At 36.9% G+C, this 22749-nt stretch overlaps 2 protein-coding genes across 5 annotated transcripts; one reads left to right on the forward strand and one right to left on the reverse strand.

Moving 5' to 3' along the window:
- Positions 1–11: 11 nt before the first annotated feature.
- LOC133804168 (probable arabinosyltransferase ARAD1) lies at positions 12–3751 on the reverse strand. Its single transcript, XM_062242338.1, has 3 exons — positions 2989–3751; positions 1481–1737; positions 12–744 (listed from the first exon to the last, which is right to left on the reverse strand). Exons 1-3 carry the CDS (start codon positions 3626–3628, stop codon positions 193–195), a joined length of 1449 nt encoding a protein of 482 aa, XP_062098322.1. The 5' UTR covers positions 3629–3751; the 3' UTR covers positions 12–192.
- On the forward strand, positions 3498–20528 carry LOC133804166 (uncharacterized aarF domain-containing protein kinase At1g71810, chloroplastic). Of its 4 annotated transcripts, none has more exons than XM_062242335.1 (22): positions 3498–3634; positions 5257–5868; positions 5954–5998; positions 6175–6213; positions 6669–6839; positions 6968–7120; positions 7377–7412; positions 8111–8174; positions 8878–8930; positions 9567–9608; positions 9720–9828; positions 15585–15699; positions 15792–15841; positions 15965–16043; positions 16811–16915; positions 17040–17181; positions 17320–17364; positions 17632–17733; positions 18408–18449; positions 18742–18912; positions 19652–19774; positions 20286–20528. In XM_062242335.1, the coding sequence occupies exons 2-22, from the start codon at positions 5485–5487 to the stop codon at positions 20388–20390; spliced, it is 2175 nt and encodes a 724-aa protein (XP_062098319.1). In that variant the 5' UTR covers positions 3498–3634; positions 5257–5484; the 3' UTR covers positions 20391–20528. The 4 variants fall into 4 exon arrangements, with proteins under 4 accessions (XP_062098319.1, XP_062098318.1, XP_062098320.1 ...); XM_062242334.1 differs by having other exon boundaries at positions 8131–8174; positions 8840–8930; XM_062242336.1 differs by having other exon boundaries at positions 8131–8174; positions 8840–8930; positions 16811–16861.
- Positions 20529–22749: the final 2221 nt, after the last annotated feature.

The raw sequence follows: 22749 nt of genomic DNA on the forward strand, positions 1-22749 counted from the left end.
TAGTACAAGGAAAAAACAAATGTATGTAAATTGATCATTTATCTTTGGAGCAATGGTAGTTCACAACATTTTAAGTATAAATGTTTATAATAAGGAAGGAATAAATTACAATAACCAAAATAAAATGAAATTATCATGAATTAAGCTATTGGGTGTGTAGAAACATATCTTGTATGAACACAAAAAGTGAAGTCAAGTACAGTGACAGCGGTGTGGAATGGATACGCCGGATGGTTTTCTCTTCTCGCGAACAATGGCTTCCTTGATCATGGGCAGTTTCTGATGGACCTTTCTCCATATGTGATTGACTGCGCCGTCTTGAGGGATTGGCCCAATCCCACCATAATGACCATTATCGTATTGAAAAATGGGCTGTGCCTCTGCCATTTTCCGACGAAATGTATCTTTCTGTTTTCTTGAAAAGCTCCTAAGATGACTCACTAGCCAATTTGGTTTCAACGCATCACTAACTGCCACGAAAACAGAGAATTCCAAATAATCTACCGTGCCTTCGAAGGGGAGTTCGATGTTGTCGCTAACAATAACAGGTATACAAAGACTTTGAATGGCGTCAAAAAGCCGGCATGAAGTGGGAGTGTCTCCAGCAGGGTTCAAGCAAAACTCAGATGATCTCATCCCTTTTATTGATTGCTCTCTCCCAGTTGCATTAGGGAACCCTTCTTCCATTATAACACCTGGCTTATCAACCAACAAGTCCCACAATTTTTCCCGAACCAGGCCTCCCTGTTAATGGAAAACACAATATTGTAATGGATATCAACACAATCTACTGCAATAGACATTTAGATATGATAAATGCGTAGCATGCAATACAAGATAAGCCTTCTAATATATAAATACAAAACAATGTGTTTGATTACGATTCAATATAATTATTAAAGATAAAAATGATAATATGAAGATAGGCCACATGAAACCAACAAGGATAAAAACTTGATATGTTGTACTCGACATCAAAACTGTTAAATGTTGTGAAGGGGAGAGGTCAAGCACTACTATATCATATTCAGCCAATTGCAAAGAAATTGAAATTTCAAGTCTCTTGTATACAAGCTAAATAGTGACTGAAGATGTTCCTCAAAATAGCTAATGCTTGGCGTTGATGATACCCTATGACTTACATCCTAGCTAAGCTCTTCAGTTTATAAAAAACTGTTTACACAAAATATAATCCTAGGTGATGAGAAACACGATTAGAAGACAACTATTAGGATCATTTATAAAAAGTTCAATACATAAGAAGGCATGTTGAGGGCCTAAGGCTAAGTACAAATTAACTCTTGAAGTTGACAAATAGCGAAAGCTATAAAACCATGTGACTTTTAATAAGTTACTAAATCTGGCAAACTACTATTCAAGAGAAAACTAAAGTTTTTAGAAGGAAAAAAGATGGCACTATTAAATAAGACGTTTAAACAAATTATAGTACTCAAATATAACTTCAGAAATGGATACTGACCCGATGCCTATGTTTTGCCCCTTTAAAATAAAGAAGGGTTTCACGATTCTTGTTTTCTGAGAGATGCAATCTTGGGAGTAGATGGGAGTATGGAATGATCACATCTTTGAGTAACGAGACTTGTGTATGCTGAATCAAATCTGATGAGTTGCCACCATCAGATGATTTTGAGTCAAGTCTGTACCATCCACCAAAGTCTACCACCAGTAAGATAGCAGGGGCTATCTCAGCTCTAACATGCCACATTGCTACTGGGTCTGCCAAAGAATGCTTCAAGTTTTAACATAACCTGACAATCCAGAGACTAAATCATAAACTGCTACAATATGCAGCAAGGCTATAGCTATGAGATTTCTTTATTTTGTTTTTCCTCAGTTTGATGGCAGATCATATGGTAATTGTTGACTATATTCAAACATGAGAACTAGAAGATTTTTAACCCAAGGTTTAGCATAGGAGCAATTGTAGTTTGGATGAACAAGCTGTAAGTTATTCAAGTTATGAGAAAGACCGTCTTTTCAAACTAGATAGTAAATGGATGGCACTGAAAATAAGAAAGTACCAATTTCTAAAAATAATGATGCAATTAAATCTTGTTTATCATACAGACTATTTACTTAATTAATAAATATAAATTTGTGGCATCCAAAGGAATATAAAGACTCTCATACACTTATGGTCCAAGATTAGAGTTATAAAACTCCCATTAATGATCCCAAGATAAGTGGTCCCTTTCCTATGAATATGTAAAAGTTGTATTACAACGAAGCAAAGTGAACTTTCCTTATAATAAAAAATGGGAGGGTAGGCACACAAATAAGTTTTGGTACATAAAAGAAAAGAATTAAGGAACCCTTCTCAACAATTTTACAAAATAATGGAACAGTACAAGCACAAATAGTTAGGTTAGGCAATCTTTTACTTTCTAGTACACTAAGAGAAGAACATCAATTTTTCTTTGATTCCTTTGCCTATGCAACAAAATTGTTTTTTTTTTTTTTTGTATTAGTACTCCCTCTGAACCCTACAATCCTTAAAAGCCGGGAAAGGACAAATTGCTATGCATTTCCAACGTGAAATTAACCACATGCTCATGTAAAAACCATAAGCCTCATCACTTGGCCTGGGCCTATCCCAAGTGACAAATAACCAGAAACAAACAGCAAGACAAAGTGAAAAAGAAACACACCCAACACAAATAAATTTGAACCCAAGTACCAATTTACTACGTAGGACATAGAAAAAAGCAAACCCCACAACTCATGTATCAAGACTGACCACTCAGCTCTTGGCCTACCCATCGTGGCTATACTTTCAGCAGCAAAGCGAATAGCAAAGCCAAAAGAATATCCACTAACAAACAATAAAATCAGAGAACACAACAAGCACAAACAAAAGCGCATTTAACTCGCAATTTGCATAGAAAATTCGAGGAAAAAATTAGTGTAAATCAATATTTCATCATCGATCACAGTCTAAGATTCTTCAATCATAAAATGCCAACATACCAGTGAGAACAAAGACATGGTCTCTGCCACCGGACCTGTTCCAGGCCTCAGTGCTCTTCACCAACTCCACCACTTCTCTTTGCCTTTCATAGTCCTCATTCCCCGCTTTCTTCCTAAACGCCCCTTTAGCCATTCCCAGCTGCATTTCAGCGCTCAGAGTGGCGAAAAAGGGCACGAAAACGACATCAGCTTCGTCGACATCGAAAACCCTCTTGGCAAACGACATTGCCCTTTGCTCGAGAGGTGTCGTCAGATCACCCAAGATCCAGTACTCCGCGCTGTACTGCTTGATCAGTGGATTCTCGGGATAAGGAGGAGTTTTTAGGGTTTTGTGAGAAAGTGAGGATCGAATCTCGCGATCGGCATCGCTGCCTAGCCTGGAATCGGCATCGAAGGACCAGTACTTGTCTAGGAGGCCGTAGTTGAGGGATCTGGGGAGGTCTGATACGTAGACTTTGATTGAATCTGAGGAGCGATCGCTATGGGAGATCAGATATGATGATGAGTAATCGACATGGTGATATGAACCGAAGAGGAAGAAGAGCATAAGAGAGAGAGTGAAGAAGAAAGTGAAGAGAAGGAAGATAGATGTTACAGAAGTAGGAGCAGTGGTGGCGGTGAAGCCATTCTTGGGCGCCATTGTCAGGTAGTTTTGCTTTCTCTCTTTCTTTCTTTCTTTCCCTGGTGCTCTCCGGCCAGCTGGCTATGGAGTCTGTCGACTTGGATGGAAGAGTGTACGGATTTATGACAAAATAAATAAATAAAAAATTAAAGTATTATAATAATAATAATAATAAAAGTATATAATAATTGTTAGGCCTGTTTATGTGTATAATAAGTTCAGAACTTTGGACAGAGATTTGTGTTTTTAAAAAGTATATAATAATTGTCGCAATTTAATTGAATTATTGTATTTTGTTTACAAATATTATGTCATTTTTCATATTTTTACGGTGATGAATTTGTTGTTATTTATCAAAAACATATTTGTTGAACGCGTATTAGAAAAAATAATATAAGGCCAAAATGATATTTTTCTATTAAATTAGTCATTTTTTTATTATTTCATAGTTAGATATCAGTTCATGATATGATAAGTTATCTTTTTTAGTGAATTTTATTTTTGGAAGTTAATAAGTTTTTTAGCAGATAAGTTAATCAGTTATTATTGTATTTAGTAGGCTAATAAGTTGTCATCATTTGTGTTATTGTACAAAGTTTTTGGTTATTGATATTAGTTACTGGTTACTATTTTATCAATGCCGATTTCGTATGAATTAAATAGAAGTACCAATCCTTAAAGGTAGATTCCATTTAGTTACTTTTTATAGCCATTACAATGTACATAAGCATTTTTTCATTAAAGCTATTGCCAATAAAGTAGTTGAATTTCACATATAAATTTCTTTCTCTCGTTTTAAAGTTTTCATATTTGATTCTATTCAACTCTATTTAGTTTATATTATTGTCTTCTCTTTATTTCATTCTTAAAATGTTAATATTGACATCAATTGTTTTTTTTAGGTTGTTTCTCAACTATTCTAGGATAAGATGCGGTTTTACTTTTGGTTTTGGATTGATCCTTGCTTTCTTTAGGAGATCATGTATTTTACTAGGTTTTTCATTAGAGGATATTATAAATTTGTTGTTCAATTTTTATACAGTGTCTCTAATCCATGGTTTAACTACTCATGGCTTAACTATGTATATTCTTCGGATGAATGAAAAATTTGTATAGTTTGAGAATTTTCTTATGTATTACACTATGATTACTTTTAATAAAATATACATTGCTGCAAAAAAAAATCCTCATACTAAAAATGACAATAACTAGTTCAATACATCAAAACGACACAAAATGTAAAAAACGACAATTACCAGAGAAAACGACAAGGACGCCAACACCATAAAAACGACATGAAATACAAAAAAAAATAATTATCTTTTTTTGTTTCCTCTAATTATTGTCGTTTGATGACTTTTATGTCGTTTTGATGCTATTGAATTGGTTATTGTCGTTTTTAATATAGTGTCGTTTTAGATACGAGGAATTATTATCGTTTTTCAATTTTGTATCGTTCGATGTTATTGATCTAGTAATATTGTCGTTTAGTATATTTTGTGTCGTTTTATACAATTTATGTCGTTATTCATGGTAGATGTCGTTTATAAGAATTTGTCGTTTATCATTGGAATTGTTGTCGTTTTATTCCTTTCATGTCGTTTTTTTTACATTTTTTAAGCTTACTATTTTGTTTTTGTCTTCAGAAAAATATTATCCATTAATTATATCTAAAATTCGGAACGTGGTAGAAGACACGTTAGCTTACAAAGCCAAAAACGCAGACTACACAGAGACGAGTGGTTTCAGAAGCTCACAAAATCTCTTACCAATTTTCTTTTCAATATTATTTTTCTTAACACAAAAAAAAGAAGTACACTCGAAATCTCTTCGTTCGTAATCCCAACTCCTTCGAATCGCTACCAAATCACCCAATGCCACACCTCCTCCAATCTTCGCTTTCTCTCCCTCCGTTTCCCGCCAATTTCTCCAAACCACACTCCCTCCGCCACCGATCGCCGCCCTCTCAATCCATCGTTCTCCCTCGCTCCCGCCGCCGCCTCCGCTCCTTTCTCCGGCCAGCCTCTGCTTCCGGAGATGTCGACGCCTTCACGGAAAAGTCTGGTTACCTCTTCGAGCTTAGCGTGTCCGAGGCCGATTCTTTGGCCGCGTACGATATCTCCAAAATCGCCGATATATTCAAACGCAGGCCGTTCCTTGTCGCTCGTCGACTATTCCAGATTGGTACCACTTTCGGCAAGTGGTTCGCGCTTCGCTACGTTGATAGCCTCATGGAGCGGTCCGATCAAATGTTCGAGGTCTGTTCTATATATATATTATGTATATGCTGTAATGGTGAGAATTTTCTTTTAAGTTGATTTGTTTTTACTTGCTCCCTTACAGGTTAGAGCTGCAGAACTTCGGAAAATATTGGTAGAACTTGGCCCGGTATGTTTTACTAATTTGAGCTTCCATAATTTTAGTTTTTGAGCAGTGATATATATGAATATTTATGTATGTTGTGTTTGGCTGTGCGTGCGTGCCTGCGTGTGTATAGATATATTTAAGTAGTTTGGTTTGGAGTGTTGTCCTGACTTGAGTTTTGTTGATTTTGGTGAGTGTAGGCATATATCAAAATTGCTCAGGCAGTCTCTTCTCGAGCTGTAAGTTGTCTAAATTGCTTCTGCCGTTTTTAACTACTCAATTTATTGTAATACATTGTTGTGGATTTAAAATCAACTAGTCAATTTACACTTTTCAACCAACTGGAATTTACAATTAAAACTGCTATAACATAACTTAGCTCAAGAAATGCTAGTAAGCTTAGTCACATTTCTCGGGCTAAGTTTTGTTGTGAAGTTCCAAATATGTTGTTGTACTCGTTTGAGATTTGTGAAATCACTTTATATAGATAGTACACCTTATAATTGTACATTTTATGTAACTTTCGACTAAACTGCCCTAAGCTCTGCTTTTGGGCCATGAAAACAAATAAAATAAGTGATCATAATACTGTACTATAATTAGCTTGGCCTTATGCTTGAGAAGGGAGTTAGTTGTGGTGTCAACAGTCATAACTGAACACAGATTTGTGATGTCTCAAATACACTGCCTGTAGGATTTGATTCCACCGTCATATTTGGAAGAGCTTTCGCTGTTGCAAGATCAAATATCTCCCTTCTCTACTCAAGATGCTATCACCATAATAGAGCAAGAGCTTGGTTTACAGATAGATGATATCTTTTCAGAGATTTCACCAGAGCCTGTAGCTGCAGCATCCCTGGGGCAGGTTTATGTTGATACACAACCATTTTTCAATTCTTGATTTTGCAAATGCAGCATCATTAACATTAATAATTGTGCTTATTAACCTAAGCTTAATGTGTCAAATTCGTGGATATCTCTCTTCCATATTAGGTTTATCAAGCTAGGCTTCTCCAAAAGGGACAGCTTGTTGCAGTCAAAGTACAACGGCCTGGAGTACAAGCTGCTATTTCCTTAGATATATTAATATTGCGTTACCTTGCAAGACTGATAAAAAGAGCAGGAAAATTGAATACAGATCTTCAGGTACTATAGAATCATGCGACCATGTCAGTTGGGGAAACAAGTTTTTACAAACTTCTATTTGATTGGAAATAATTAAGATCATCTAATAACGTCTATTGTGGTTTCACTATATCATTTCTTATTAATATTATTTGTCTCTTTACTTTCGATCAAATGCGGGACAATATTAGTATGTTTAATCAATGTTCTCCTTTTACTTCATCTTTTTAATATCAAGTAGATGGTTCTGAAATTCAAAATTAATATTTGTATGCAGGCAGTTGTTGATGAGTGGGCATCAAGTCTTTTTCGGGTATATATATCTCTTCTTTGTTCCTAGTGTTTCTATTCATTCCTTTCACTAAAGATACTGAAACAAGAAAACATGAAAGAAAAGTGAAGAGTTATGAGAAAACCAAATGCAGTTTTCTCTTTTTCGCCAGTGCTTCTTATTAATTGACTCAAGATTATAAATAGTGTTAATTGTCCTTCAATTTTAGAATGAAACTTTGACGGCTTTAAATATGCAAACAAGCACAACAGTATTTTTTTTAACAAATGAGACTGGTTATAAGATAATATAAAGAGCAGGTTCAACAAAAGGGACAATAATTCCCTAACAGAATTGTAAAAATAGTTACTAAAGTAAACCAACCCTATCACAAAATTTGAAAACAGAACACGTAAATTCCTTTTCATCAAATACTACAAAGCCACCATTACTTAGTTACCCTATAGAATTTTTCTTGTAGTACAAATAGTAGTTTAGTTAATTGAAAAATTACTGGCACATTAGTAAATTAGCTTTCAAAATTTTTCCCACATAACAATATAATAATAAATAAAAACCTTTTGTGTCAAGATATCGTTTCCTTGAAGACATTGATAATTTCTGAAGCATCTCTCTCTTTGCCACTTTCCTATTATTATTCATTTTGTTTCATTATGTCCTTAGTGCTGATCCCTTTAGATTGTATGAGGTATATTCTTAGAGCTTTATATTGAATACAGGTAAATCACATTGAATGCAGGAGATGGACTATAGGCAAGAAGCGCAGAATGGTGTCAAGTTTAGGTAAAAAAAAGCATTTAGAAAGTTATTAGTGACATGCCTTTCATTATTGATTGTCATTAGTACTTGACTTCGGTGCTGCTAATAATTTGGTTCTGTTATGTACCAAAAGCTAAGGACACATAAAGTATAGCTTTTGAACATAAAATATAACTTTTGGCACATAACAGAACCAATATCCTAACAACACCAAACTCAAAGCCTTGTCATTCCTAAAAATAAAAAATAATGAATAAAAATAATAACAGAAGTCCCAGTTAACTATAGTACTCTGGATTGTTGATGGTCAGCATTATAGATTCTCTTACCTTGTGAAGTTTAATATTTTCTGTGCTAATTAACTTTTGGCAGCTTGGGAAATTTAAATGTTATCTTATCATCTTCTCTATGTATTAATAATACAACTTATCCTTTTAAAAGTAAAAAAGGAAAATATTATTGGTAGTTTTCTGTAGAGTTTGATATAGCATTTTTTATCAACAGTGCTCTTCTTTGATAATATTGTGGTTATCTTCTGATGCTTTTTTCTTCTTCTTATTTTGATAGATGCCCTATCAATTTGTGTGCATCTCAGTTTATTACTTCATCCTCTCATCTTTCCTGAATGTATTACCTAGTTGATCACTTTTACTGAGGGCTTAGTTGTGATCCATCTTGTGCCTTAACAGACAGCTGTATGGTAATATACCTGATGTTGTGGTACCAGAAATGTATGTGGGACTAACAACACGCCGGGTTCTAATTATGGAGTGGGTGGAGGTATTTTATATTCAACATTTTTTCTCTTTCCTATTTTATTAATATATGTTGTAACAAAATCCAGCTGGAAGTTGCCAACTTGTATGCCATACATTTTCCATGCACTTGTGAAACCAGAAACTTCAAAAGCTAGTTTAGACTCAGAAGTTGTTTAGGTTAGATTCAGGATGAAGATTAGACATTAAAACTTGCAAAAACTATAGTAATATGAGATTTGACTTTGGTTTGGAGTATAATCTTTTAATTTGGACCATTGCATTTAATTTGAAAGAAGACAGTAATTCTGCATCAGTAGGTCTTACAGAGACCTATCCCTCTGACATTTGTTTTTTTGGCCAGTAAAGAGGTTATTTAATTTATTCGACATCATGCTATATGTATGCTCTGCTTCCTAGACAAAGTGTGAAGAGTGTACTTAGGTACTACTCAAAGGAAAAAATTTAGTTAAAAATTAAATAAATAAAATTATGTTTTTTTGTTTGCCTCGATTTTGGATGTAAGCTAGGTACATTTACTGATGTGTAACTTAGGTACCATACTCTTAATAAAATTAGTAAATTTTTTTGAACCTTTTAGATATAAGATGCATGAAGTGCTTATGGTCTATCTTTCTTTTTTTTAACATTGGTGCTGTAGGGGCAAAAGCTGTCAGGTGTGAAGGATCTGTCCTTGATTGAGGTCATTCACTAAAACTAATGGCACAATGGTTTCTTGAAAGTGAATCTGTTTTATTTTATTTTAATTTAGGCTTTGGGCTTAATGAGGTGTCTTCTTTCTCATGCTAAATAGGTGGGAGTTTACTGCTCGTTCAATCAACTTTTAGAGTATGGCTTCTACCATGCAGATCCACACCCTGGAAACCTTCTTCGAACAAATGATGGAAAACTTGCCTATATAGGTATTGTTTTGTTGAGGTTTCACTATATCACATCCCCATTTAAATTTTTCGAATTTTTTCCCTGGCCTTGTCAAATCGGTACTTCTTATCCTTCCAAGGATATTTGAATGAAAGTTTTGGAATCATTTAAGAAAAACAAAGGAAAAAATAGCTTGAATAATTGCTTCTGATGCTCCTAAAAAATCATGATATTTAACAGTTGAGAAAAGATATCTGATAGGCCTCCAATCACATACGTGTAGACAAGGAAGGGAAAAGGGGCTGCCAGCTCAGTAAGTGGCTAGAATGTTAGTTAGAGGAGTGTTTTTCCTTTGTGTGAGGGTGCACGGGTTTGGGGTAAGCTTGAGTAGTAAATAAAGGGGTAGTAACTAAATGTATTTTCTTATGCTGATATTGTAGTCTGTTTGGACTGAGGAGAGACCTTGGCTCTCGAACTCCAGGAAATTCCATTAATGCAAAGCTGAGTTTATTCATTCTGTTGTCTGTGTTAGTTTGTTTGCTGAATTTACAGGTTGGTCCCTATCATAGTGGTATCAGAGACTCTACGTTCCATGGCGCCTAAGAAAGACCTTCCGTTGGAAGCCATTGACGAGAAATTGGAGAATTTACCGCTGGGTTTTCGTTCGGAGTTGATGGGGGTGCGATCAGATTTCCAGCATCTGCCTCAAGAATTGGATTCGTTGAAGTCGAATGTGTCGACTATGCAGAAGAAGATCGACTTCCTAGTTGACCATATGACCAAGTTGTTTTCGACGTCGGGCCACCACCTCACTGAACCCACAGCCGCCGATAATGATCGCCAGAGGAAAGCGGTGGATGCGGAGGGGTCGTCTTCGTCGGGTCAACTTCCGCCTGAGCTGCGGCCGTCGCAACCACCCCATTCGCGGACGGAGGAACCTTGGGCGGCCACCGACCATTGCCCAGGTCGCGATTATCGCCCCCCTAGAATGGATCTTCCATTGTTTTCAGGGAGTAATCCGGAGGGATGGATTTTTCGAGTTGAACGGTATTTCCTCCTGAATAGATTGACGGAGGCACACATGCTAGAAGCTGCAATTATCAGTCTAGAGGGAGATGCTCTATCATGGTTCCAATGGGAAAATCAGAGGAGACCCATCACTTCCTGGATGGGGTTGAAGACGTTGTTGCTCCTGCGTTTCAGAACGATGCCAGTGGGGTCCTCGGCCGAAGAGTGGTTATCCATTACTCAGGATACCACTGTTAGAGAATATCGTGTGAAGTGGGAGGCTCTGGCATCCCGTGATTCCGGTGTACCGGAACACATTCTGGAAGGCAGCTTCGTGAAGGGCTTGAAAGAAGATATCAAAGGGGCACTGCATATTTTGCAACCAGTGGGCTTGGCCCAAATCATGGACACGGCCCAACGGGTTGAAGAAACCCATTCCATGTTTCAATCGGGCTACCCTACTCCATTCCTTGGCCCAAAAGTTGCTCCAAGCCCGTTGGCCATACCCAGGCGCCCGTTTCCCCCTTTCTCAGCCAAGGGATTTGTCGCTCCGTCTTCTTCGACTTCTCCTGGCGTGGCTCCGGCGAACGCAGCTATGAGCAGACCCATAACCACGGCGACTTCGCCGTTCACCAGGCGTCTCACAGAGGCCGAATATCAGGACAAGAGGGCTCGCGGAATTTGTTTTAAATGTGATAAGAAGTACCACAAGGGGCATGAATGTGAACAGAAAAGCTTGCAAATAATGTTAATTTTGGATGATGAAGAGCACCACTGGGGTTCGACTCACCACCTCTCACACCGGACTCCTCGTCGGAAGAATCCCCAGAAGAAACCTTGGCCACTTTATCGTTGAACTCGCTAGTGGGCATTACATCAGCCCATACGATGAAGTTAGCCGGCAAGATAGGCCTTCAGCAGGTTACTGTGTTGATTGACAGCGGTGCTACGCATAATTTCATCTCCACGGATGTGGTGAAGGCGGCGAAGATATCGATTTCCGCTACAAACTGTTATGGCGTTCTGTTGGGTACAGGAAGTAAAGTACGAACGGAGGGTATTTGTTCTCAAGTTAATCTCGATTTGGGTACACTGCGAGTAGTCACAGATTTTTTACCGTTGGATTTAGGGGGGGCTGATGTGATTCTCGGCATTCAATGACTAGAAACCCTTGGCAACATGGAGGTAAATTGGCGGGAAATGACTATGCGATTTCAGGTGGCAAGGACTCGGGTTTCGTTACAAGGAGATCCACAACTGTGTAAGTCACAGATTTCACTCAAGACTATGATTCGGGTGGTGCAGCAAGAGGGGCATGGGTATTGGGTACATTTTGGGCTTTTGTCGACGGAAATGGAGGCACCATTGCAGCAAGTTCCACCCATTATTTCATAGTTACTGGCCAGATTTGCTTCGGTTTTTGACATGCCAGTGGGACTGCCGCCAAAGCGAGCTAAGGAGCATTCTATTATTTTGCGTGACGGAGCTGGTCCTGTTTCGGTACGCCCATATAGATACGCCCAGGTCCAAAAGGACGAAATCGAACGGTTGGTTGCTGAAATGTTGCAGTTAGGAATAGTGCGCCCAAGTATGAGTCCATTTTCAAGTCCGGTCTTGCTCGTTAAAAAGAAAGATGGCAGCTGGCGGTTTTGTGTTGACTACCGAGCCTTGAATCGTGAGACAGTGGCGGATAAATTTCCCATACCAGTAATCGATGAGTTATTGGATGAACTTCATGGTGCGGCTATCTTTTCCAAGTTAGATCTCAAGTCCGGTTACCATCAAATTCGGGTTGCTGAAAATGATGTGCGCAAGACGGCATTCCGCACTCACGAGGGGCATTATGAATTTTTGGTGATGCCTTTTGGCCTAACCAATGCACCCGCCACCTTCCAAGCCCTTATGAATGAGGTATTCCGCGACTTTCTACGCAAGTTCGTTTTAATATTTTTTGACGATATTTTGGTGTATAGCCCATCTTTGGCAGCGCACAAGGATCATTTGGAGCAGGTTTTACAGCGACTACAGCAGCACCAGTTGTACGCCAATGCAAAAAAATGTCATTTCGGCAAGGCTAGAATTGATTACTTGGGTCATGTGATTACTGCAGAAGGCGTGGAGGCAGATCCTGCTAAAATAGTGGCTATGACGAGTTGGCCAGTCCCAAAAACACTCAAAGAGCTGCGGGGTTTCCTTGGTCTTACGGGCTACTACCGTAAATTTGTGAAGGGATACGGTTCGATAGCTAAGCCCTTGACTGACCAGCTGCGTAAGGAGTCTTTTGGCTGGAACATTGAAGCACAGGAAGCATTTGAACATCTCAAGACAACCATGTGTTCGGTACCTGTTCTTGCTTTGCCGAATTTCCTTGCCCCTTTTATTGTTGAAACTGACGCTTCAGGTGAAGGATTAGGGGCTGTTTTATCGCAAAATCAGCGCCCCATAGCATATTTCAGTCAGGTTTTGACCCCCACAGCGAAGACCAAATCAGTGTACGAACGTGAGCTCATGGCGATAGTGCTGGCCATTCAGAAATGGCGACCTTATTTGTTGGGCAGGAAGTTTATAGTTCACACAGATCAACGCAGTCTTAAGTATTTGTTGGAGCAGCGATTGGTAGCTTCGGAACATCAAAAATGGTTGACAAAGCTACTGGGTTATGACTTTGAGATTCAATATCGTCCCGGGCTCGAAAACAAAGCGGCGGATGCACTATCAAGGGTAGATCACTCGGCTGAGTTAGTGGCCATTTCGGTACCTTCAGTCCTCTCCATTCCTGATTTGCAAGCCCATGTTTCAACCGACCCCTTGCTGTCAAAAATTATTCAGGAAGTGCAGATGGGCCTCGCAAATTCTGGATACACTTATAATCATGGCTGCCTGAAATTTAAAGGGAAATTGGTGCTGCCTTCGTCATCATCGTTCATTCCGCTGATTTTACAAGAGTATCACAGCAGCAAAGTTGGGGGCCATTCTGGGGCGTTCAAGACTTTACAGCGGCTAGCGGCTGACTTTCATTGGCTGGGTATGCGGAAATCTGTTCAGGAGTTTGTGGCAAAATGCACAGTTTGCCAGCAGCACAAATACTTAGCACAGTCGCCAACGGGACTTCTGCAACCTTTACCGATTCCGGATAGAGTTTGGGAGGATATTTCAATGAACTTCATTGTGGGGCTGCCGCATTCGAATGGGTTCGATTCAATTTTTGTTGTGGTGGATAGGCTCACTAAATATGGGCATTTCATTGCTTTACGTCATCCTTTTTTCGCAACCACAGTCGCCGCTGTTTTTGTACGAGAAGTAGTGCGCCTCCATGGAATCCCACGATCCATCGTCTCTGACAGAGATAAAGTTTTCTTGAAAGGAAGGAGTTATTTCGTTTACAAGGCACCAGTTTACAACAAAGTTCGGCATATCACCCACAGTCGGATGGCCAGACGGAAGTTGTTAATCGCTGCCTTGAGACTTATTTGAGGTGCTTTGTTAGTGAGAAACCATCACAGCGGGCGAAATGGCTGTCTTGGGCCGAATACTGGTACAATTCTGCCTTCCATTCAGCAGCTGGAATGACTCCCTTCAAAGCTGTTTATGGCCGTGATCCCCCTCCGCTCTTGCGCTTTGAACCAGCCAACACAAAGGTCTCGGCGGTAGACCAGTTTTTACAGTCGCGTGATGAGATTTTAGCACTCCTGAAAGCTAACTTACACCGTGCCCAACAGAAAATGAAAGCTCAGGCTGATAAGAAACGAAGGGATGTTCAGTTCGCGGTAGGTGATTTGGTTTATATTAAACTTCGCCCGTATAGACAGCGTTCCATCGCCAAGAGAAAGAATGAGAAACTCTGTCCTCGCTTCTTCGGGCCGTTTCCTGTAATAGCTCGGGTTGGTGCAGCGGCTTACAAGCTCCAATTGCCTCCGGGGTCTTGCATTCACTCCGTCTTTCATGTGTCCATGCTTCGTGCTGCCTTGGGACCCCAACAAACAGCCACCACTCTTCCCAAAGACCTCTCGCCAGATCTGGAATGGACACTTGAACCAGCCAAGGTCCTGGACGTGCGGCCAGGTACACAAAAACAGCAACCACAAGCCTTGATTCAATGGGTCGGTCTACCTGAGTTTGATGCCACTTGGAAGATTTTAATGTGCTTCAACAGAACTATCCTGCATTCCACCTTGAGGACAAGGTGAGACTTTGGGCCTCCAATCACATACGTGTATACAAGGAAGGGAAAAGGGGCTGCCAGCTCAGTAAGTGGCTAGAATGTTAGTTAGAGGAGTGTTTTTCCTCTGTGTGAGGGTGCACGGGTTTGGGGTAAGCTTGAGTAGTAAATAAAGGGGTAGTAACTAAATGTATTTTCTTATGCTGATATTGTAGTCTGTTTGGACTGAGGAGAGACCTTGGCTCTCGAACTCCAGGAAATTCCATTAATGCAAAGCTGAGTTTATTCATTCTGTTGTCTGTGTTAGTTTGTTTGCTGAATTTACAGGTTGGTCCCTATCAATATCCCAATATGTGTTACAAAAGTGGGTGAAAAGAAAGAAAGTTGTAAGAAGAATAAGAGATAGTGAACCATTATCATGGCAGGAGAACTACTAAACAGGCTTACAGTTCTTGTGACTTGAAACTTAAATTTATTGTTTATACCTCTCTCATTATTGCAAAGTCTGCATTGTTTCTCTTAATTTATATTGGTTGGGTAGAACTATGTTGACTGATTTATCAGACATGTTTTTCAATTATTAGAAGTTATGTTCATACATAGTTAATTTTTATTATATTTCTTCACCAGATTTTGGTATGATGGGTGAATTTAAACAAGAACTCCGTGATGGCTTCATTGAAGCTTGTTTACACCTTGTAAACCGTGACTTTGAATCATTGGCTAGGGACTTCATCACACTAGGGTATCAAGTCTACTCATCTTCCCTATAGTAACCAAAGATTATTCTCATTGATCTTGATTTTAACATGGTTTGCTTCCATACATAATTTTCAGCCTTATACCACCAACTGCAGACAAAGTGGCTGTAACAAAGGCTTTAACAGGTTTCTCTCTGAATAACCTACAAATTCTTATACAGAAACTTTTGGTACTTCACGAGTTTTTTGCTTTCATCTATAAAGAGTTTCTGTTAATTGGTATCTGGCGTCTTCACCAATTGTATACAGGTGTTTTCCAAAATGCTGTTGCGAAAGGTGTGAGCAATGTTAGTTTCAGTGACCTCTCAGGAAACTTAGGAGTCACTATGTAAGGTGTTTTCTTTTTATCATAAGCTGAATATGCATCCTATATGCACAAACACAATAAATAACACGATTCCTTTTTCTTTTACTCTATTTTGTGCTCAATGCATAGTATGCTCACGTGCACATGGACATGCATAAAAGTAAGGTGTGATTATGATTATGTATGGAGTTAAGCTGTGTGAGAATGGTGCGATTTTTGTTTCTACTATAAAAATTGAGAAGGCTGTATTGTGATTGTTTTATCCCAACAAAAATTATCATCTACCTTGTAAGATGATAATCTGCAAATCTTAATAGAGGGAACACTAGACTAAGTCATCAACACCAATGAATGATTCCACATCATGAAACAAGTAAGAGATCTGTCTGAGAGCTGTATTATAAAAAGGAGGGATTTACAGAAGATGATCAGGTATCATCTTCCATAACAGAAGGAGATAGGATATCATCTTGATTACAACCAAAAAAAGACAAGGGCCAATCTCTTGGTAGATCAGAAAAAGGATAAATTTTAAAATCTTCAGTACTGAACCCATATAGTTATCTTCTTTTTTTCCCTTCCAAATTTGTATGCAATCCATCTCTATATCTTGAAAAATTATATTGTTCCTTTTTAACCAATGAGCGCAACAAGTTGTGAGTGGAGCAGTGTTCCATAAATCTCTGTCTACACATTTTAGCAATCACATTTCTAGAATAAACTTGCATAATAAAGTTTGGTTATTCTCTAGCTTTACGTGTAATTGATATATTTCTTTAATGTTTCAGGTATAAGTTCAAATTCAGAATTCCTTCATATTTTTCTCTTGTCATTCGAAGGTACCGAAATGTCTTTGAAATGTCTAATGGACCTCGTTTGCTGTTACCTTATCAGTGAGACCATTTGCAATAGTTTTATGTAGTCTCCCAGCTTATGAAATTGCTTGTTTGTTCCCTCTGCTTCTAGTGTATTAGTAGTTTTAAATAAAAGCTCTTTTGTTTTTCTTTTGGATTTTAGCCTTGCTGTATTGGAAGGAATTGCCATCAGTTCCAATCCAGATTATAAAGTTTTAGGCAGTACATACCCCTGGATTGCTAGAAAGGTACTAACTGATAGCTCACCCAAGTTGAAGTCATCTTTGCAATCACTTCTTTATAAGGTAAATTGCTCTTTGCTTGTCGTTATTTGATTTCTTTATTTTGTGTACATCTATAATTTTTATATCTATTCATCTGCTAATATGCATATACATATATTTTACCGTATTGAGATGCTGATTCTTTGACGTTTTTGGCAGGAAGGTGTTTTTAGAATTGATCGATTGGAGTCTCTTCTATCTGAGGTGAATTTTATTCTCTCTTCCATTGTCAATCTAGACTTAATTAACATCAGTCAATTAATTTTTGGCAATGTCCACATTTATAGGTTGTAGAACCGTTATAAAGTTTTTCTTTCCCTTGTATATTATGTATTTGAGAATAATTGAATTATTGATCACTTCATGTACTTCAGTTGTTGCTCTTCCAATCTCTTAATTTTGTTTCATATTTTCCTGCTACTTTTAGTTCATGGATTAACTTTTTAAAATCACTGTTTTCTCCAATCACAGTCCCTTCGTGCCAGAACAGGAAAGGACTTGGTTCAGAATCAAAAAGGTGCTGATTCCAGGGTGGTTATCAAGCAAGTCCTTTCCTTTATGCTAACTGAAAAGGTTAATGTTGTATATTGTATTGTATTTTCTGTGAATACACCAGATAAAAAAAATGTGTGATTGTTTTGATAATGTTATTGTTAGGGAATTCACCTTCCTCATACCAGCTTCATCTACAAACACAAAAGCAACAAACCAATAGACATAACATACACAAAAATCAATAGAAAAATCAGCAAGAAAAACAACAAAATGAACACCAAGAATTATAGAGGTTCAGCCCAAATAACTTGAGCCTACATCCTCTTTGAACTCCTCTTGGGATGTTCTTCTCTGCACTATGAAACAGCAATGAAGATTACAACTTGTCACTACTAGAGAACTTCTACACTTGATGGATTACAATGCCTTGAACCCAAACAAAACCCCAAGTACACTTGACCATGTACAAAGAAATCTCTCACCCAAGACCCAAGTGTTTCTCTCTCAAGCTCTCTCTCTCTGAAAAAGCTCTTATTTTACAAATGAAATCTGTTCACTTATCACCCCTAACAACTGAGATAATAAGACTTATTAATAGGGGGTTTTACAACTGTCATCTAACTTAAAAAATACCAGAAATAAACGCAGACTCATCTGGCGAAATGGTAGACAAAACTGGAAGAAAAACGTAACTTTGCTGATGTGTATTGATGTTTAATGCAGACCAAATATTCTAACAGTTATTTTTTTAGGGTTCTTTTGTGAGGGATATGCTACTTCAAGAATTGGCAAAGGTACCAACATTTAATAACCCCTTTTTATTAACTATTTCTCTCAACTAGTAAAATTGTATACCCATGTTGGGGTGTTTCTCTTTAGGTTTTTGTGCTAGTATTTGACGTATCTAATCCTTCAGCCAAGGTGTATTTGTACATATTTGGCTTCTTTCATAATCAGTTGCATATGTTACATTGTTACATTAATCATGTATCACCATTTAACTGAAAATCACTTATCTATGGTTCTACTCATAGTTTTCAGATTTGTTCTGTTCTTAATACGTTTTCTTCCATGATTTGAGTATAGGGATTAGACGCACTTGGGCTAGCTTTATCTTCTGCAGCAACTGCAAGGCTCCCTCTTGGTATAACTTTATCATCATCCAGAATGACAGAGGAAGATAAAACTAACTTGAGAACCTTGTATCGCCTTTTGCTACTGATGTCGAAGGTTCAAGAAACAGGCAACTCGAGGAGGGTAAGAGGAAAGAGATGGAAGGAAAAAAAATATTTGAAGGATTCCATTTTCTCATGTTTGGATTTTAATAGAAATGGAAGAATTTTTTCAGAGATTTGGAGGATCTAGATTATCTCATAATATATATATCTTATATATAACAAAAATAGAATTTAGATGAACATTTTCTTCTATTTTATTCTACTTTTCCCTCATTATTGTTTTCCTTACTAAAACCAAGTTCTAAACATAACACTATAGTTTACTAGATTATCTTAACTTTTAGTTCTGTGACTAGATTATCCTAGTGGGATGAATAACTAAGATATGTTTCACATGGGTAAAACTATTTGATAAATATGTACGCCTCTAGTTGTTGTTATACGTCAATACTAGAATATTTATATATTTATAAGCTTTGTTTGAAACAATATGTTTTGATTGATGTAAAGGTCTTTACGTGTATATGAAGTCCAGATATTCCTAGTGTTTTCTGTCATATTTGAAGTCTTGAGAATAACTGATTATTTAATTTTGTTCACGAGTTTTTTAATCACTAATTTTATCTTATATTCTCTTTAGTTTACGAGTTAATACAGCTGTAAATGTGTTTTATTAATATTTTCCAATTTGTCGGGTTGGGTAGTGAATTACCTGATTCTGTTTTAGGTGTCTATTCTCTGATTCATGGCAATTGCCAATTTCCAATTTCTGAATCATACCTACTAATTTTACTTGTGTGTCTTATCTTTTGTCATAGGGAGTTGGAGTTGGAGTTGGCCAACAAAAGAATGAAGAAATAAACTTGGAGGATGTCTCATCAGTGTTGAATCAACTTGCTTCCATTGATGAGGTTCTACCTATCCTTTCCATTATTCCCGAGGTAAAATTATTTATATATCAATAATATCCCAATCCCAATATATAAATGGCACTAGAACAAACGAGGTTGCCAAACATTTTCTTTACAAGTCGTAATTATGCATTGTTCCACTCGCATCCCCTGCTTACCTGCTGAAAGTGTTACCTAATCTTGTTCCTTGAGAACTTTAATTATGCATATTTGCCATCTTTAAATATTAGTCTTAGTTTCTTTTTAGAAAAGAATATTAGTGTCTACATTTTTCATTTCTTAGCCAGTTGAAGTTTTAGATTGAGTGTTCGAATGCCCGCTTGCTATACTATATTTAGATCAAAGGTAGGTTTATTTTGCTTAGGTTAGGCAAATGAGTTTGCCACCGAACCTTGAAACAGATTCACCGTGATTTCATCTCTTCTTTATTATAGTTTTGAGCCCTCTTTTCATATGCCTCTTAGTTAGCTCTTTTCAGAATGTGGAGACTAGTTTGCATTTGTTAGTTAGTGGTTTAACATGTGTAATAATACATTGGCAGCTTCCACCTGAATCACAACAGCGGTTGCTAAATCTTCCGGTGGATCTATCAGGGCGGTTAATTTCGCGGGCCGCCGCAAGGACTATCAGAAGAGTTTTTGTATAGTGTTTTTTTCATATTGGTTACTAGCTTTTCTTGGTTCCATTTCATAAACCTCATTGGGTTCATCAAAGTATGTGCAAGTGTTTTTGTACAGCTTCTTCGTTATCTTTTCCATAATACAAAATATTATTATTTCCCACATGTTGAATTTCTCAAAATAAGTGTTCAATTTGGGGGAGTGAGTCGTGCGATTTTCTATATTTGCATCTTGAATAAAAAAAATAGAATTTTATTTTCTCAATCAAACTAAAAAGATTGATAGTTTTTATTATTATTTTAAAAAAGTAATATAATTTTATAATTATATTTTATAAATCTAGGGAATGACTACAATGCAACTCTTTTTTTAGCAATACCTGTGCATTTTTTTTTTATTTTGGTACTTGAATAGATATAATTTCAAATTTTTTTATATGACAGTGTATATTGTATGTATTTAGAATATCCGGTAAATTTTTAAGAAATTTTGAATAATTTACGAAGTCAAAAACAGAGTTCAAGTTGTTAAATTTTACACGCGTACACAAAAAAACAGGCACATGTTCAACATATAGTTTAGATCCTGTTTCGGTATCATAATTTATTTATAATTTCTTGTAAATTTGTAGGATGTTCTAGATAGCTATAATGTACATTATCATATAAAAAAAATTGAGATTATAACTATAGAAAAATGATGCACCGGTATTGTAAAAAAATAGGATGCATTGTAGTCGCTCCCAATAAATCTATATATTTTAATATTTTCTGTATTTTTTTTTTGTAACAATTTGACTCTAATAAATGATATAATTTGTAAAATATCCATGGTGCTAATCTCATATTAGTAGCGTATTTATACTTTTTTTTTTTTGTACGCCAACCTTAAAGAATATGAAAAAAAAATGACTTCATAATTATTGTACAAGATTGCTATGAAAATGCCATGGCGCCACCACTGCCATTAACACCTCCGTCACTGATGAAGTCCTACCACCACCACTACTATTTTCCTTGTTTCCTTGTGTAGAATATGAGTGTTAGCGTGATTTGATGATCAATATTATGTTAGTATTAATTATTTCTCAAAAAACGATATTATGTTTACATGTTTTTTATTAAAAATAGAGAACTAATATTGTTAAGGATTCAAAGAGTTTAGACCTATGGCTGATATCAGTTCCCAAAAGACATTATATACTGACAAGAATTGGGTCAAGTTCATGATACACCAATGTGGGAGCTTAATTTGTAAAATGAACTAGTAAATTTTGAAGCGGACAATTTCATAGCACACACACCCAAATGAAATGAAAATTTGAACCCAAACACATACACACACAGACATGCACAAGCATAATCTACCTTCAAAAACATAATTGAACTTCTATAATTGGAAACAAATTCTTGGTTTAGATCAAATATGCTATAAGGTAGAGAATTTCCTGACATCTTTTGATTTCTATAAATAATAGTACGTAGTTGATTTTATTGGAGGGTGTCTTGATGTTGATTGCAATTTTTTTTAATTTTAGACCCTAACTTTTTCCAAAACTATCATATAGATCCCATTCTTATGATTTCTTAATTGAATGAATATAACGGGGATCTCTAACCCAAGACAACTAAGTTATATTTTTTTATTTTTTTAAAAAAAAAAAAACTTGAGTGATAAGTAGTTGATCTTTATTGGTATAAGTAGGGGAAATAAACCTTTACTTATTTTTATTTTTTAATATATGAATACTTTGTAATAATGATATATAGAACAATTTTTTTTATAGGGGTTTCATTTTAAGCCCTACCGGTAGGTGATTAGTGCTAAAAAATGCAAATTAATTAGTTTTAAAGTGTAAAATAAATTAAGTTTTAATTAATATTTTCATGAATTTATTGTAATATATTTTATAATTAAAAATATTAATTTTAATTTAATTTATGTTTAATTTTCAGGAAATAAATTACATTTGGACAATAATAAAAATGGAGAATAGAGAAATAGTTAAAACTGAAAAAGAAAATGAAGAAAGTGGTATTTTTGAAGAAATGAGGTTCAGCCCATTTGGCTCAAGCCCAAATATGGCCACTGCCATTTTTCTTTCCTTGTCCACTCGCCAGGTGTCATCTCCAGAATCTGCCACGCGTCCCAGGAGAACCCAGCCAGCCACCCAGCGTATGCCACGTGTCCTTCTCCTTTCCCTTCATGCCATGCGTCCAAGCTCCCTACTCCTTCAATATAACACTCAGCCATCATCAGGTCTCCCCTTCAATCAAAGGCCCAAGCCAGCTTCAATTTCCTCATCAGCTGAAGCCCACCTGAAGCCCAACGTGAACCACTTAGCACCACGCCAGCCCAAGTGCATCAACTCCCCAACTTGTCTCA

This window comes from Humulus lupulus, chromosome X (assembly GCF_963169125.1).
Source record: "Humulus lupulus chromosome X, drHumLupu1.1, whole genome shotgun sequence".
NCBI lineage: Eukaryota > Viridiplantae > Streptophyta > Magnoliopsida > Rosales > Cannabaceae > Humulus > Humulus lupulus.

Coding starts and splice junctions, on each gene's coding strand:
- LOC133804166 (XM_062242334.1), top strand. CDS start 5,485: ATGCCACACCTCCTCCAATCTTCGCTTTCTCTCCCTCCGTTTCCCGCC. Junction 5,999..6,174: donor TATTGGTAGAACTTGGCCCG/GTATGTTTTACT, acceptor TGGTGAGTGTAG/GCATATATCAAAATTGCTCA. Junction 7,121..7,376: donor AATTGAATACAGATCTTCAG/GTACTATAGAAT, acceptor ATTTGTATGCAG/GCAGTTGTTGATGAGTGGGC.
- LOC133804168 (XM_062242338.1), bottom strand. CDS start 3,628: ATGGCGCCCAAGAATGGCTTCACCGCCACCACTGCTCCTACTTCTGTA. Junction 1,738..2,988: donor CCATGTCTTTGTTCTCACTG/GTATGTTGGCAT, acceptor ATTCTTTGGCAG/ACCCAGTAGCAATGTGGCAT. Junction 745..1,480: donor GGGCAAAACATAGGCATCGG/GTCAGTATCCAT, acceptor TTCCATTAACAG/GGAGGCCTGGTTCGGGAAAA.